The sequence below is a fragment of the Nicotiana attenuata genome, chromosome 7 (genome assembly GCF_001879085.1).
Source record: "Nicotiana attenuata strain UT chromosome 7, NIATTr2, whole genome shotgun sequence".
Taxonomy (NCBI): Eukaryota; Viridiplantae; Streptophyta; class Magnoliopsida; order Solanales; family Solanaceae; genus Nicotiana; species Nicotiana attenuata.
The window spans coordinates 14,568,599-14,584,837 of NC_031995.1; the positions used below are offsets into that span (position 1 = coordinate 14,568,599).

General features: G+C 35.9%; 2 protein-coding genes across 3 annotated transcripts; one reads left to right on the forward strand and one right to left on the reverse strand.

Moving 5' to 3' along the window:
- Positions 3,795 to 6,003, reverse strand: LOC109229852. The gene is made up of 4 exons (XM_019395404.1): positions 5,244 to 6,003; positions 5,069 to 5,160; positions 4,878 to 4,952; positions 3,795 to 4,661 (listed from the first exon to the last, which is right to left on the reverse strand). Exons 1-4 carry the CDS (start codon positions 6,001 to 6,003, stop codon positions 3,795 to 3,797), a joined length of 1,794 nt encoding a protein of 597 aa, XP_019250949.1.
- Positions 8,705 to 10,908, forward strand: LOC109228729 (protein LIGHT-DEPENDENT SHORT HYPOCOTYLS 10-like). Of its 2 annotated transcripts, none has more exons than XM_019393909.1 (2): positions 8,705 to 9,589; positions 10,869 to 10,908. In XM_019393909.1, the coding sequence occupies exon 1, from the start codon at positions 8,953 to 8,955 to the stop codon at positions 9,574 to 9,576; it is 624 nt and encodes a 207-aa protein (XP_019249454.1). In that variant the 5' UTR covers positions 8,705 to 8,952; the 3' UTR covers positions 9,577 to 9,589; positions 10,869 to 10,908. The 2 variants fall into 2 exon arrangements, with proteins under 2 accessions (XP_019249454.1, XP_019249455.1); XM_019393910.1 differs by lacking the exon at positions 10,869 to 10,908 and adding an exon at positions 10,675 to 10,692.

Genomic DNA, 16,239 nt, shown 5'->3' on the forward strand with positions numbered 1-16,239 from the left:
TTGCAGTAGATTAGTCGAAGGGGAGCATTGAAGTAACGGTAAAGTTATTTTCGCATGAATTATAGATTACGGGTTCGAGCCGTGAAAGTAACTATGAATATTTGCATTAGGGTATACTGTCTATATCACACTCCTTGGGGTGCGTCCTTCCCCGAATACTGCGTGAACACGGGATATTTTATACATCGGGATGCCCTTTATAATAGATTAGTTAACATTTTTACCAGATTGTCGACTTTTTGTTTATTATAAATATTTACTTATAATTATCTTATAAGTGATCCGTTTATATAAATATTTTTTAGATCATACATGAATAAAACTTAGCTAGTGTTTAGATATAGATTTGGTATAAACTTGAAAATTTGAGTTTTTGAAGATGAGATAAAAAAATAATTTTTGAAAGTTGAAATTGTATTTGGACATGCATTTTACTTGAAAAGAATTACTCTAGAGTTGTTTTTTGGATTTGAAGATTTTGTTTTCAAAATTCTGCAAAAATTAAAAATGGTTAAAATCTATAAACAAATAGATATTTGAAAAAAAGCTTTCAAATTTTATGGCCAAACGGGAACTTAAACTCTAGTGAAGATGAAGAACAAATACTAAGGCAAAGTAATAAAAACAAATATATCCTGGAAAGATTATCAAAACAAAAAATGAAGGGACAAAGGAAAAGAAAAGGAAAGAGCCACAAACAAGAACAAAAACAAAAACATGAGTGACAAAGCACAGTAGTATATTAGTTGGATAATACTATCATTAAGCATTATGAGCAGTGCAGGTTAATTAATAGTGATGCTAATGACACTATATTTCTTGACAATTATATTGGATGTATTAGGAAAATATTATCAGTGCTACAGCTGTATTACTCAACGAGGTTAAATTTTATGGCATTAGTACGTGTCGATCATGAGAAAGTTCTCGCCACTATCAAGGAATATAGTAGAATGGATAGGATTTAATCGGAGATCTCACGTACGGCTCCTAGAAATGAATTTTTTTTTTGATAGTGAATGCTTTTTCTTTAAATGACCTTTTGCGCGACGCGAATCTTAATTAATTAGATTAATGAATTTTTTGAATACGAAATGGTTAATAGTAATAAAAAAGTTGTCGCCATAGGGGTGTTGGAAAATTCTACTATATATAAAATATATCTATGGTGAGACCAGCAAGTTTACTTAATCATATCTGCTTATTATATAAGCAAGGATCTTGGGAGTCAACTGAATAAAATCCCATATTATGATATTTGCCTGCCTTTCCACTACAGCTGAATGTTTATAATATTCAAATACTTGAAGCATAATGAAATTTTAGCCCAAAAAAAAAAAAAAAAACAAAGGTGGCTGGTAGCGATGGTCGTGCAGTGATGGCTGATTATGATCGCGGTAATAAGGTGATGGTTGGTAATATAATATGCTATAATAACTATCTCTGATACCAACTGTTACGAGTCGAACCCTTTAAGTGTCAGCGACACACAAATAGCTCGTGCGAGTCCCACCTCACTACAAGCCAGCCTTCTCTTATCTCACGTTACTTGGCACGACCCTGTGACTATGCCGAAGCTTGCCTTAGAGGCTTAGCTTCTCTTGTACCGTCCATTTGATGTTTAAGGTTTCAATGTCTTGTTGATATATTCATGTTTCCATATTCGTGTGGCGCATTTCATATGATGGGTCTTGTCCTTGTGCACTAATGAAATCAGCTGAATTCACTCGACAATACACCATGCAATTGATTCAGAGTGAGGAATTTACAGAGAGAAATGAGAGGAGATGAGGTGAAGAAGATGAACGAATGTAATTCTCATTGAAGTCACTAAAAATACGCGTGACTAGGCATTTATAAGTGCCACATCTAACCGCCTCTAACTAACTATCTTTTAAGGATAAAACTTTCTAACTTTGACACATAGGTCCCTCAACTTACTTTTGTGTGTAACTAGTCTATATTACAATACTCCCCTTCAAGCTGGTGGATGAAACACATTGATCACACCAAGCTTGGACAAAAGAAAATGATGCTGTGCTAATCCCAGACCATTGGTCATAAGGTCTGCCAATTGTAGATTGGTAGAAATGCATTGTGGTGCCAATTGCCCAGTCTTGATTTTTTCTCGAACAAAATGATAATCTATCTCAATATGCTTAGTTCTTTCATGAATGATGGGATTGGATGCTAATCTAAAGAGCAGTCTTACTGTCGCAATGCAAAGGAACTGGTTGATGCACAAGGACTTGAAGCTCTTTCAGCAGTCTTGAAAACCATGTATTCAGCTTCTGTTGAACTTTGACTCATAGTTTGTTGCTTCTTGGACTCCCAAGAAAGCAAGGAATTACCCAATTTAATGATGTGCCCTGTGACTAATCTCCTAGTGTTTGGACAGAAGGCACAATCAAAATCACAATAAGTAGATAGACTGTTAATAGGGCCTGTGCTTAGTAAAATTCCAAGGACTGGGGTTGATTTCACACATCTGACCACACGCAATGCTGCATCCCAATGAGATTGTTTGGGATGTTGCATAACTGGCTGAGTACTTGAACTGCAAAGCTAAGATTTGGTCTAGTAATGGTTAGATAGAGTAACTTCCCAATGAGTCTTTGGTAGCTTCCAATATCTTCCAGTTCCTCATCTCCCTTGACTCCTACATGCTTATCATAATCGATGGTAGTTAATTTCTGATTCAATTCAATGGGAGTGGAGATCGGCTTGGCTGCTGCAAGTCCAACTTCTAAGATCAATTGCAGAACATACTTTCTCAGAGTGAGCAGTATCCTTTTCTTTTATCTCGGAAATTCTATGCCAAGGAAATATCGAAGTTCTCCTAGATCCTTTACCTTAAAGGAATTGTGTAGGGTCTGTTTAGCCTCTTCAATCAGTTCTACATTGCTTCCAGTTATAAGTAAATCATCCATATACACCACGATGACAACAATGTGAGGTCCTGCATGTCTTCTTAGTGAATAGAGAGTGATCATGAGCACTTTGAGAGTATCCTCCTTCCAGTAAAGTTTCAGTCAGCTTAATGTTCCACTGCCTTGAGGCCTGTTTAAGGCCATATAGAGATTTGAGCAGCTTGCACACTTTGTGCTCCCCTTGTTTCTGGAAACCCTAAAGTAAGTCCATATAAAATTCTTCATAGAGGCCTCCTTGCAAGAATGTATTGTTCACATCCATTTGAAATAAAGTCCAACCTCTTGATGCTGCAATGTTGATCAATGTCCTCAGAGTGACCATTTTTGCCACTGGGGAAAAAGTCCCATGATAATCCAAGCCTTCTTGTTAAGTATAACCCTTAGCCACTGATCTAGTTTTGTATCTCTCTATTTTCCCATTTGCTTTGTATTTTATCTTGAACACCCATTTAGATCCTATTGCTCTCTTACCAACAGGCAAGTCAACTATCTCCCAAGTAGAATTGTCCTCAAGAGCCTTAATTTCTTGTAATATTGCCTCTATCCAGTTCTTTTCCTTGCATGCTTCCTTGAAGGATTTAGGTTCAACTTCTGCTGCAAACGCTCCCAAATAGTCCTGGTAGTTGTTGGATAAATGATTGTAGGCAACAAAGTTGGAGATACAGCGTGGCTTGTTCTGTGAGTGGGATGTGGTAATGTAATCTTTCAGCCAAATAGATGGTCTAGAAACTCTGCTGAACTTTCTGGTATGCAAGTTATCTTCAAGTGTTACTTCTATAGATGGTTGGCTTGTGTCTGTTTGTGCCTCAACTAATGGTGCTCTCTGTTGAACTGTGTCTGTATCATCAGACTCAACTATTGGAGTCATGCTTGTTCAGAATCAGCTACTACTAGAATGGCTTCTGAGTCTGCTACTGCCATTTCCTCAGTTGGAATCTGCTCTTCAGTGTTTGGATGATGAACTACTTGTTCAGGCAGGAACTCATCTGGAACAACTGATGGTGTATCACTTGGGAAAAGATCTTTTGCAATCTGCATCCCTTTCTTGAAAGGGAAGATATGCTCTCTAAATGTTACATCTCTGCTAACAAATACACTTCTGCTTTCCAGATCATATAACCTATAGCCCTTTTGTGTTTCTGAGTAACCAATGAGAATAGATTTCATTGCCCTTGGTGAAAATTTATCTCCTCCAGGTAAATTGCTTGCAGAACAAAGGCATCCAAATACTCTTAGGTGATCTGTTCTTGCTGTTTTTCCATGCAGCATTTCATATGGACACTTCCCTTGTAATACTCCTGTGGGCAATTTGTTTATCAGATAGGCAGTTGTTCTTACACAGTCTCCCCAAAATCTTATTGGCATTGAGCTTTGGAATTCCAGTGCTCTTGCCATTTCCAATAAATGCTTATGCTTTCTTTCAACTGTACCATTCTGTTGAGGGGTATATGGGCAGCTACTCTGATGAATGATCCCCAAGGAAGTTAACAATTCATTACATTGAGAATTAAAAAACTCAGTACCATTGTCCGATCTTAACACCTTCACAGTTATACCAAACTGATTTTGAATCACTGCAACAAAATTCCTTATTACAACTAATACTTTATTCTTTGACTGAATCAAACACACCCAAGTATACCTACTATAGTCATCAGCAATAGTAACAAAGTAGTGCTTCCTATCATATGTAGGTATTCTGTGAGGTCCCCAAACATCTAAGTGAATGAGCTAAAAAATTCCAGTAGAACTAGTACTACTAATAGGAAACTTCAACCTACACTGCTTAGCTAATGGACACACTTGATAATTCTCTTGTATCTGCATATAAACTTTATTCTGCAACCCTGAAATATGCTGCATTGACTTCATTGAAGCATGTCCTAACCTTAAGTGCCAAAGCTCAGTTTCTTCTCATTTTCTAAGGAAAATTTCTGCTGCTACTACTATTATATTCTCCTTAAGCAAGTACAAACCATTGTTCTCTTTACCAGTCTCCATCACCCTGCCACTATAAAGATCCTGAAACATACAGAAATTAGGGAAGAATGTGACTGAGCAACAGAGATCCTTTGTGAGCTTTGATACTTATAGCATGTTAAATTTAAAATCTGAAACACATACAAGATATTTGTTACTTTCTTATTTACTAATATGGAAGCCTCTCCTGTGTGAGTTATTTGTGCTTTACTTCCAGTAGGAAGCTGCACTCCATGTCTCCCTTGATCATCTGCCCTTTTAATATTGTTTAGAATGTCCTTACAGATGTAACATGATGTGTTGCTCCTATATCTATTACCCAATCACACATACCTGCATTGGATAATAGTGAGACTATACCTGCAAAGTTATTAGAGCTTTCTGCAGTTGTTGTTTTCGACAACAACTTGACCAGCTGTTGGTACTGTTCTGTGTAGAACCGCCATGCTCCTTGTACCTGCACAGTCGTTGGTTTCCCTTCCTCATGGTTTGTATTCACATTGTTAGCATAAGCCATTCTTCGTCCAGGCTGACTCTTCTTTTTACTCTTAAAGTCAGCTGGATATCCAATTATTTTGAAGCAATTCTCCTTAAGATGCTCTTTATACCCACAATATTCACAAATGAGATCGGACCTTTTTGCTCTAAAATCCCGACCTCTCCCTGCAAACATGATGAGTGGTTCCCTATATGTATCAACAACACCTAAAGACCTCTGACTTTCTTCTTGAGTGAATATAGCATAGGCTTCATTAACGGTCACAACAGGCCTTTTAGCTAATACATTACTCCTTATGTTGCTATAGCTTTTATTTAGCCCCATAAGGAATTGTAACAAACGTTGAGATCTCAGATGTTCAACTGAGGGTCGAGATTCTTCACAGTCACATGAAGACAGTGGTACTAACACATCTAATTCATCCCCCAAGTCCTTTATTTTAGAGAAATAGCTAGTAACAGAGTCAGTACCTTGCCTTAGAGTTGCGATGGCTATCCAAAGGTGATAAATCCTTGTCAAGACTGATCGATCAAACCTTTCCTGAAAATCATTCCACACTTTCCTTGCATTAGAGGCATAGACGATACTCGGCATCAATTCACTCGATACAGTGCTCCCAATCCATGACAACACGGTCGCGTTATATTTTTTCTATTGCTCTGCTAATTCTCCTCTGTACATACTCTTCACACAAATTCCGTCCACAAACCCTAGTTTACTCTTTCCCCGGAGCGCCAACTTTATCGCCCTACTCCACAGAGTATAGTTTTCTAGCCATGTGAGTTTGAGCGGTATCAGGACGAGTCCTGGACCATCTGAGGGCTGTAGAAACAACGGATGATTGTGATCTAGAGAAGCGACTTCGTTTCCTGCCATGGCTGACTGAAACTCAGCTTCGTCGGAGCTCCGATCTTCTGAATTTTGCTTGAATCTCGATGAATTCACGATCGCCGCTCTGATACCATGATGAAATCAGCTGAATTCACTCGATAATACACCATGCAATTGATTCAAAATGAGGAATTTACAAAGAAAAATGAGAGGAGATGAGGTGAAGAAGATGAATGTCTGTAATTCTCATTGAAGTCACCAAAAATACACGTGAGTGGGCATTTATAAGTGCCACATCTAACTGCCTCTAACTAACTATCTTTTAAGGATAAAGCTTTTTAACTTTGACACATAGGCCCCTCAACTTACTTTTGTGTAACTAGTCTATATTACAATAAACCCGGGGGATATATCCCTTGCTTGGCCTTGAGCATCACTCTCGTGCGCACGTATAGTCCAATGCTCAAGCTTGACACTTGTCATGTGCCTGCGCACATGGCTTGTGCTTTGCCCGATATGCATAAAACTTTAAGTGAATATTATCTTAATGATTTTAAGACTATATAAAATCTAACTAATCGAAAATATTCAAAGCAAGCAAATGATTGTTAAAAAAATTCAAATCAAAAATTATTTTTATGCTTATTTCTTTATATTTTAACACTCTTCAGTAAAAATCTAACTTTCTCCCTTTACCCATAATGGAGTGCAAATCTACAGGAACCAATAATAGTAGTAGTAACACATTTGAAAGAAGATAATCAAATGGGACCAGCCTTTTTTTCCAAAATAGAAGTAGCCATCGCAATTTACACCTTTCAATATGATTGTCACTTTCTGAAATACTAGAAAATGATGATTTTCCTAACGTAACAAACTCTCATTTGTCTGATGTAAAAGCCTTATTGCAGAAGCTGATTTTATGTTACAAACGAGGGTTTTTAGGATCCTTTTAATTTTCAACTTCTAATTATACTAAGACAACTCATAGGTTGGACTTTTCCTAAAAATCTCACCTTATTCTAATATTGTGATAGTTTACACCTATCTCCTTTTTTACCTTTGTGTTTACCTTCCTCTTTTACCTTCTTAATTTTTATTATTTTAACTAGGAGTATTCGAACGAGAGTCTTAGAGTAACGGTAAATTATTATCTCCGTGTGACTTATATGTCACAAATTCAAGACGTGGAAGCAGTCACTAACCCTTACAGTAGGGTAGGCTATATACATTGTATCCCTTGAGGTGCGGTCCTCCCAAACTCTACGTGAACAGGATACCTTGTGCATGGGTTGTCCATTAATTTTTCGGAATATATTTATACTCGTATATATCCGTTTATGTAAAAAGGACGAGTCACCAACATTGAAATCAGTAGTTTTCATACTTCATATGTTGATCTACGTATTAATAATTTAAGTTATATACATTAAAAGTATAGATTTTCTTTTAAATATTAGTGTAATGTAAATGGTTATATATAGCTGATTAATACTCTATTTTCAAGTTTCATATCATGCTTACTAAGAAGAATATATATTTATTATTGTAGATCAACCTAACCTGATAATGTAAAAGTAATTATGCATTATCAGTATATAAAGCGTTGTTGCATATTAATATCAGTGTAATACATAAATGATTATCCACTGTCTCTCCTCAGCATCAAGCATTCACATTAAGATATATTATACAGTCAGACCTTTCAATAACAGCATTCCTATATAACAACACTTCACTATAAAAGCTAAGCTTTTTCGGAACTAAATTTTATGTTATGTTGTAATATATATTCTCTATAACAGCACATCCAAAAATATTCTGAACAAATGAGGCTGTTATAGAGAGGTTTGACTGTATATACAATCAGTATTAACATTTTTCATACTTATTAAAGTTTAACCGTTGATAATATGCCAATATTACTCTATAGTCAGGGTTGGAGTTAGCGTTTGATATACGGGTTTGGCAAAATTCAATAAATTTGATCCAGACTTTGTATTTATATTAAAAAAATTCACTTATAGTATAAGTAGTTTATTTAGAAGCCAGTATTGTGTTTATCTTTATTTCGCCTCAGCCATTAGTACACAGAAATTAAATTCCTAGAACTTTTTCTTTATTCACCTTAGAAAGTAATCATTTTATTTTTTTATTTTCTTGTTTATTCTTATAAGATTTACATATACAAGTCATTCACTGTATTCACACGGTCTTATACACGTCATTTTACTATAGCTAGTAACTATAGGGTTAATTTAAAGTGCTAGATTTGGCTAATATTCTTTGATCGTGATTGCATGTATGATGCTAGCACAATTATTAAAATAAGGATTTTTTTTTTTTAAAAAAAAAAAAATACTTAATGCTAATGGTACAATTAAAGAAAGAAAACAGTGTAGTGAAAGAAAAAAGAGGAGCTAAAGCACTATAATTGGACCCCATAAAATGTCTCCTCAGTGCCCCCATTATTGATTTCAATTCTTCTCCACTTCACTTCTTCTCCTCCTCTCTCTTTCTCTCTTCCTCCATTAAAAAAAAAAAAATTTAAAAAAATTAAAAAAAAAAAAGTTTATCACCTTAGTAGTGAAAACTAGTACTAAGGTGCTTCTTTTCGATCTGTATACAAGCAGTTAAGCGCGAAGCTTTCTGAGTAAAAAAGCTCGTTCTTGTCAATATAGGACTGTCATTCGTTCAGCTACCTTTCAAACTATGATGTCATCAAGTGAGAAAACAAGAGAAGTAGGAGAAGGATCATCGTCAAGATCATCATCAGGTGGCGCTATTACTATAGCGCCACCTGATCATCATCATCATCACCAGCCATCACCACTACCACCGCCACAATTGAGTCGATACGAGTCACAAAAACGTCGCGATTGGAACACTTTTGGACAATACTTGAAGAATCAACGACCCCCCGTTCCACTATCAAATTGCAACTACAACCATGTGTTAGATTTTCTTCGATACCTCGACCAGTTTGGGAAGACTAAGGTTCATTTACATGGTTGTCTGTTTTTCGGACAACCCGACCCGCCCGGACCATGTACTTGTCCTCTTAGACAAGCATGGGGTAGTCTTGATGCTTTAATTGGAAGACTTAGAGCTGCTTATGAAGAAAATGGTGGTTTACCAGAGAGTAATCCATTTGCAAGTGGTGCAATAAGAGTTTATTTAAGAGAGATAAGAGATTCTCAAGCTAAAGCAAGAGGAATTCCTTATAAGAAGAAGAAGAAGAAAAAGAAGATGAATATGCAAATTAAGACTAGTAAGACTGCTGCTGTTGCTGTTGCTGTTGCTGGTGCTGCGACTTTTCAGTTACAATCTTCTTGATTGTTAAAAAAGGGTAAAATTTTAAGCTTTTAAAATAAGAGGATTTTTTTTTTTTTTTTGAAGTGGGTCATATTTTTCTTATACAATTTGAAGATACTTCATGATATGAAGGTATGTAAAAAATAGTGCTATATAAATTAAGTATTCTGAATTAAGGTATTTCTCTAAGATCATTATATGGGTAAAATGTTCATTTAGTGAGTTTGTGGCTTTTTCAGTAAATTAAACCCTAAACTAGAGTTTTGAAACCCTAAAGTTACATAGATTCTTCTGAATTTTGAGTGAAAATTTTGATTCTTACTCCAAGACTAACTATTGGGCAGCATTAATTTGTGTTTAGAAGAACACTCTCTCTCTCTCTCTTTTATATTTTTGGGCGGGGCGGATCTAGTATTGTTGAGTTAGGTTCATTTGAATCCATAACATTAGTATAAACCTAGATTTATCAGTGTAAAACTCAAGGGAATTGCAGAAAATATTGAACTATGAGCGCAAAACTCAAACAAGGTTATGATTCAGTGGATGAAATTAAACCGAGTCCTACACCTATAAAATTAAAATTTTGGCTCCGCCTCTGTTTGTGGGTCTTATCGAATTTTTAATATCTTTGTGAATGCTTTTGTAAAATCTTGTCTCATTTAGGAGATTAAAGGTTATATTAATGTAGTAGAATTCTTTATTATAAAATATAAGATTGATCCTGCATGTATTAGAAAGTTGTACGTGTCTTTTGGTATATGTATTTAACAACAGATATAACATAACAATTGATCCTTATATTTTGGAGATCTTCAAAACAAGAAACAGTCACTTTTTGCTGCGTCATTTTTCTACACAAAACTAGCTATATATATAAATCCGACCGGGGGTCAAAATTTCTTCGAATATGTTTTTGAATTTATTCGAGATGTGAGTAAAACTCAAATTTGAGAAGAATATGGACCCTTCAATGTCATTTTCGTTTATTTTTGTACATGTTCTATAATTGAACAATGTTATTTCTTTTGTCTATTCTAGAAGAGTTTTATTTCTGTCATACTTTGCTTCTAATGTTGGTCGTAGCCTCGTACCTTAATTTGGGTCCATTTTTTCATGCAGTAATGGATTCAGAATATAGACGATGTGTGTTCTAAGTGTAAGATGTATGTTATGTTAACATTTTAAGGTTTCATATAAATTAACAATGGTTCATTCTTATTATATTCTTTGGATGCTTCCAATATATTCATATTCTCTGTTGTTGTCTTCGATTTAGTTTTCTAATTATTTGTTTTGCTATTATTTGCTATCAGGGCTTCTTTCACCTTCTTTAGCCGAGGGTCTATCGAGAACAGTCTCTCTACCCTTCCAGGGTAGGGTACCTTTCCAGGGTAGGGGTAAGGCTGCGTACATCCTACCCTCCCCAGACCCCACTTGTGGGATTACACTGGTTGGTGGTGGTTGTTGTTGTTGGATGCTTCCAATATATCATACCATTTTGATTTAATGAATGAGTTGGATCTGTTTCTTGCTCAGATGACTAAATTTTACACAGCTTTTACAGTATTATATGCAATACTCTCATTACTAGAAATACAGCCTTCTCCCACGGAAGAATCGGTGGAAAATTCGTGTGAAATTTTAATATTCCCACGACATTCCCAGGGGAGACGCTCAGTGGAAATATGGCTGGTGGGAAAATAGTTTCCCAAGACATTCGTGGGTAATTGCCAGAGAGTTTCCCATTGAGGGTTTCACGAGAACTTGTTGGGGTCACATAGTGTATTTTCCTACAAACGTTGTGGGAAAAGTAAGATAATATAATAATTTAATGAATGAGTTGGATCTGTTTCTTGCTCAGATCACTAAATTTTACACAGTTCTTACAGTATTATATGCCATACTCTGGTAGTGCAGTCTTTCTAATCTTAATCTGATTAGTTAAGTTCTATGTATATAAGTTGTTCACACCATGAGGTAAAGTTGGTGTACAATAGATCATAGCAAATCTAATATGAGTAAACATAGAAAATAGAGTAATAACCTTTTATATAAACGATTAAAATTGTAATATAATGTCAATTTGTTTGCGTGTCCGTGTTTATAATTTAAATCCATATTTCTTTTTGCACTCTCATTCATAATAGAATATTATTTATGTCACGTCGTTAATAATAGTTTTTTCTTCATACCTTTATGATATTTGATAGCTATAGACCTTTGATGTGATAAGGCATTAAATTCCAGCATTATTTGTAGTTTAGTTAGGCCCATTCCATAAAGATATTTTTCAATTAAGCAAATCTCGTATAGGGTAAGAACCACTATAACTGCAAGCTATGAAAGAAAATAATTATTCTCATTATACATGTGTATACCTTTATATTCTTTTGTTTGTTGAATAAACGTTTTGGTTATTTGACTGATTTGAAGGGTCATTGATACAATAGCGGAGTTAAAATTTGCACTAAGGGATTTTTGCAACCCTTAACTGTTGGCTAAACCTTCAGCTTATATCAAGGGAAGTTAACATATTGTATATAAATATGTTAATTACGAAAAAATTTAATCTATTTTCCGATGAAAGGGTGTCCTCTTGAACAAGGATAGCTCCGCCTCTGAGTAAGCACATCTAGGGTCTTGCATCGTTTTTCAAATCATGGTCTAAGAACCTTTTCATTTTATTTTTTTGATAAACATGGATAATATATATTAAAACTTACGGAATATTGTCGATTACATCATTTAAAATAGAAACAGCCTTAAGGACATTGGTATTGCCCAGGTCGGCTAGCATACAGCATATATCAAAACTAATGTTAACAAGATAAATATGGGCCACCTTATCTGTTTCCAGATTATTTATAACAAAAGGGGGTGGTGTAGCTAGTGGTTGATAAGCAGCTGTTTCATTGAGTGCATGTTGTGTCAGATTGTGTGCCACTTTGTTCCCTTCCATGAAGTTATGGATGATCAATGGCTCCTTCAGCTGGTGCATTAACCACCTGCATGATTGTAAGATAGAGTTGTGAGGAACAAAATTTAACTTTAGTTGTTTTATTACCTAATTTGCGTACGTTTCTACGACCAGTGGAGTTAGTCTATGAGTTAGAACTAACTTGAGACCTTCTTTGAGAGCCTCCAGTTCAACTTGTAATGGTGAGCTAGCTGGGACAGTGCTTTGGAAACCCAAAATCTAATTCCCTGCTTGATTCCTAAATACCCCTCCAATTCCCCCTAATTTGAAATTGTCCTTGAAAGCACCATCAATATTTAGTTTGAAGAAAGATTGATGAGGTTTATACCATGCAACACTTATTGCATGGGAATGAACAGTGGCTTTTTCCTTAGAGTGAGAAGCTTATATTCTATCGCTAGGTTTAGATCCTGTTTTGGATTATAAACATAAGAAAGGTTTTCATGGTTGTTTTTATTTCTGTTTTGCCAAATCCCCAAGAGCATAAAAGGGAAGAGTTCCTCCCAATGAAGGTGTCTATAATGACTTGGGTTGCCTAGAACCTTTATCTTATCTAGCCAGTGGGAGACATTATTTAGAGAGGACCTATTTAAACCACTCAAATTCCAAAAATTGAGGACATCCTTGCAATTTAAGAATATATGGACTATAGTTTCATTTACACACAAGGCATATAGGATCAATGTTAAGACCAATATGGTGAAGGTAGGACCGCGTTGGTAGTCTGTTGTGATAGCATTTCCAAAATAGGAATTTAATTTTGTTAGGGCATTGTAAAGACCAGATCCAACTGAAATCAGTTAAGCTCGTTGAGCTGATCCTAATTAGGTTGTAACAACTTTTAGAGGAGAAGTTTCCATCCCCCATTAGGTCCAAAATAATAAATCATGAGAGTAGTTGCTAGGGTGAATAGATAGGATACTACTTTTGATATCTATGGGGAGGTCAAAAGAAATTTTGTTAAGATCCCTTGTTATGCCAAACGTCAGTAATGGTGAGGTCGCCACTGGATGAGGGGAGGGGACCTTCCACTAGTTGTCTAAGGTTTTTTGATTTTGGGATCCAATTTGAATCCCATATGTTCACGGTGGAGTGAGTATGGGGGATCCATTTAGTGCCCTTGGAACATACTTCCCATCCTTTAATAACACTTTTCCAAATGAAAGAAGTGTTCTTTAGATTTAAAGAAGAGTTGTAAATGAAGGAGAGGGTTTTTGACCAGGGTTTATTTGGATTTTGAATCAGTCTCCAAGCAAGTTTAGCTAAGCTGACTAGATTTTTATCCTTAGATGAGTGGATGCCAAGGCCTCCATTATGCCTATTCTTGGTTAAGGTATCCCAAGAGATTAGATGCATTTTTTGGATGTGTTTGTAGTCCCCCAAATGAAATTTCTTTTGTACTTTGTCAATGTGTTTTGTTATTTTTATTGAGAGGAGATTATATTGCATGGCATGATTTGGGATACTGTTTAGGGCTGATGAGGCAAGGGTGGTTCTACATGCAATGTTTAGGAAGTTTGATTTCGAAGATGCTAGTCAGTCTATGATAAATTGGTAATCGGAGGATTTAGGCTTTATGTTTGTAACTGGAAAGCCTAGATATTTTTCAAAATTTTTACTAATGTTAATGTTGAAGAGTCTAGATAATGCCTTGGAAGTGACTTTTGGACAGTTTTTGGAGACAATAATTTTTGATTTGTTAAAATTTATTTTTTGTCCGGATAAAGTACAGAAGGAATTAAGGCACTGAAGAATAGTGTTAGGGGATTTCTTATCAATTTTACACATAAGGGTAAGATCATCTGCATAGAAGAGGTGAGAGAAATAGCAATGTTTGTTACCCATTTTAATGGGGGCCAAGCTCCAATATCCACACATTGTGATTTATTTGGGTTGATAGTATTTTCATACAGAGGATAAAAATGTATGGAGATAGTGTGTCTCCTTGTCTGATTCCCCTGCTAGGGGAGAAAAAAGTACTTTTGCTACCATTCACTAGAACAGATATTCTGCTTGTGGTGACACATTTCATAATGATAGAGGTGATCTTTGGAGGAAATTTGAAATGTCGGAGAGTTCTGTAAATGAAGGACCATTCCAGACGGTCAAAAGCTTTTTCAAATTCTATTTTAAGGACCATGTTAGCAGTTGAACCTAGCTGTTTGTGCATTTTAAGCATTAATTCCTGAATAATTATAGTGTTATCACTAGCACGTCTACCTTTTAAAAAACTAGCTTGATAAGGACTAATAATATTATGCAGGAACGGCATTAGTCTGTTGGCAATAGTTTTTGTAATAATTTTGTAAATAGTGTTACATAAACCAATTGGCCTAAAATTCTTTAGATTGGTGGCATTATGAATTTTAAGAAATAGACAGAGGTAGGTGTCATTAATGCCAATTGGGAGTTTGCCAGTTTCAAAAGCTATTTGACATAAGGATGTCACAGAGGTAAGAACCTTTTCATTGATTTGAGGGAGGATATATAAGAACTTTCAATTTACATAAAATAATTAAATGAACTCCGGGCTAGTAAAAAGAGCAGCCTGATGCACAAAACATCTCGTATTCATGCATGGTCCGGGGAAATGCGGAACCCAAAGGTATGATGTAGACAGCCTACCCTAGGAGCGGCAAACGGGTGGGTTGAGTCGGATATGGTTCGGATTGAAAACGGGTAATGAAAAAATGGATAAATTATCCGACCCGGCCCATATTAAATACGGATAAAAAACGGGTTAACCGCCGGATAATATGGGTAACCATATTATCCATGACTTCTTGAATATGATCACTTTTGGAAGAATTCTTAGTCTCTCAAACTTAAGGAACCCCCAATTTGAGGCTTTACAAATGTAAAAGTTAAACCCTTTGGTTATCCATTTTCTAAATGGATAATATGGTTCTTATCTGTTAGGACCGAAATGATCAGGTGTCATGCGGAAGCTAGCAAAGCAAACCTTGAACGACGATAAATCCAACAACAAAAGAGAAATATACCAAAAGAGATACAAATATCTAACGTGGTTCGGTCAACTGACCTACATCCACGGATGAGATGAGAAATCCACTATAATAAAGAGAGTACAAAATATCGAGAGAACAACCTCACGAAGAGGCAAACACAAGTGACACACTAACACTTGTCCCATAAAGTTCTCCTCCTAAACACGACTCTCAAACCCCATATGGCTACATTGTGGATGCTCCTGAATGAGAATGATGGATCTTCAATTTATAGAGCCCCAAACCTTTTCCTACAAGAAAAGGGACTAGCCAAAATGTGGAAGAATTATATTTTCATTCTAGGAAAAGAAAATTTCAATTATTGTAAATATGTTGTCCTTTCCTTCAAGAGATAGGAAAACCAATTATGGTAAGAAAATTTGGACAAACACCTAAAAATTCTCCCCCTTGGCCTGAATTTCTGACAAAATAAACTTGATCCACCTTCTTCACATAATCTTCAACAGGTCGCATCTCCAAATCTCCACCGCAAATTTTATCTCAACGTGCGTAGCACTCCGATCAAATTTCTCAAACAAAAATCACGATTACCGCCAAGTAGGTTGCGGCTAGAACTAAACCCGCCAAACCTGTCTTGAACCTCGCTCTGATACCACTTGTTAGGACCGAAATGACCAAGTGTCATGCGGAAGCTAGCAAAGCAAACCTTGAACGACGATAAATCCAACAACAAAAGAG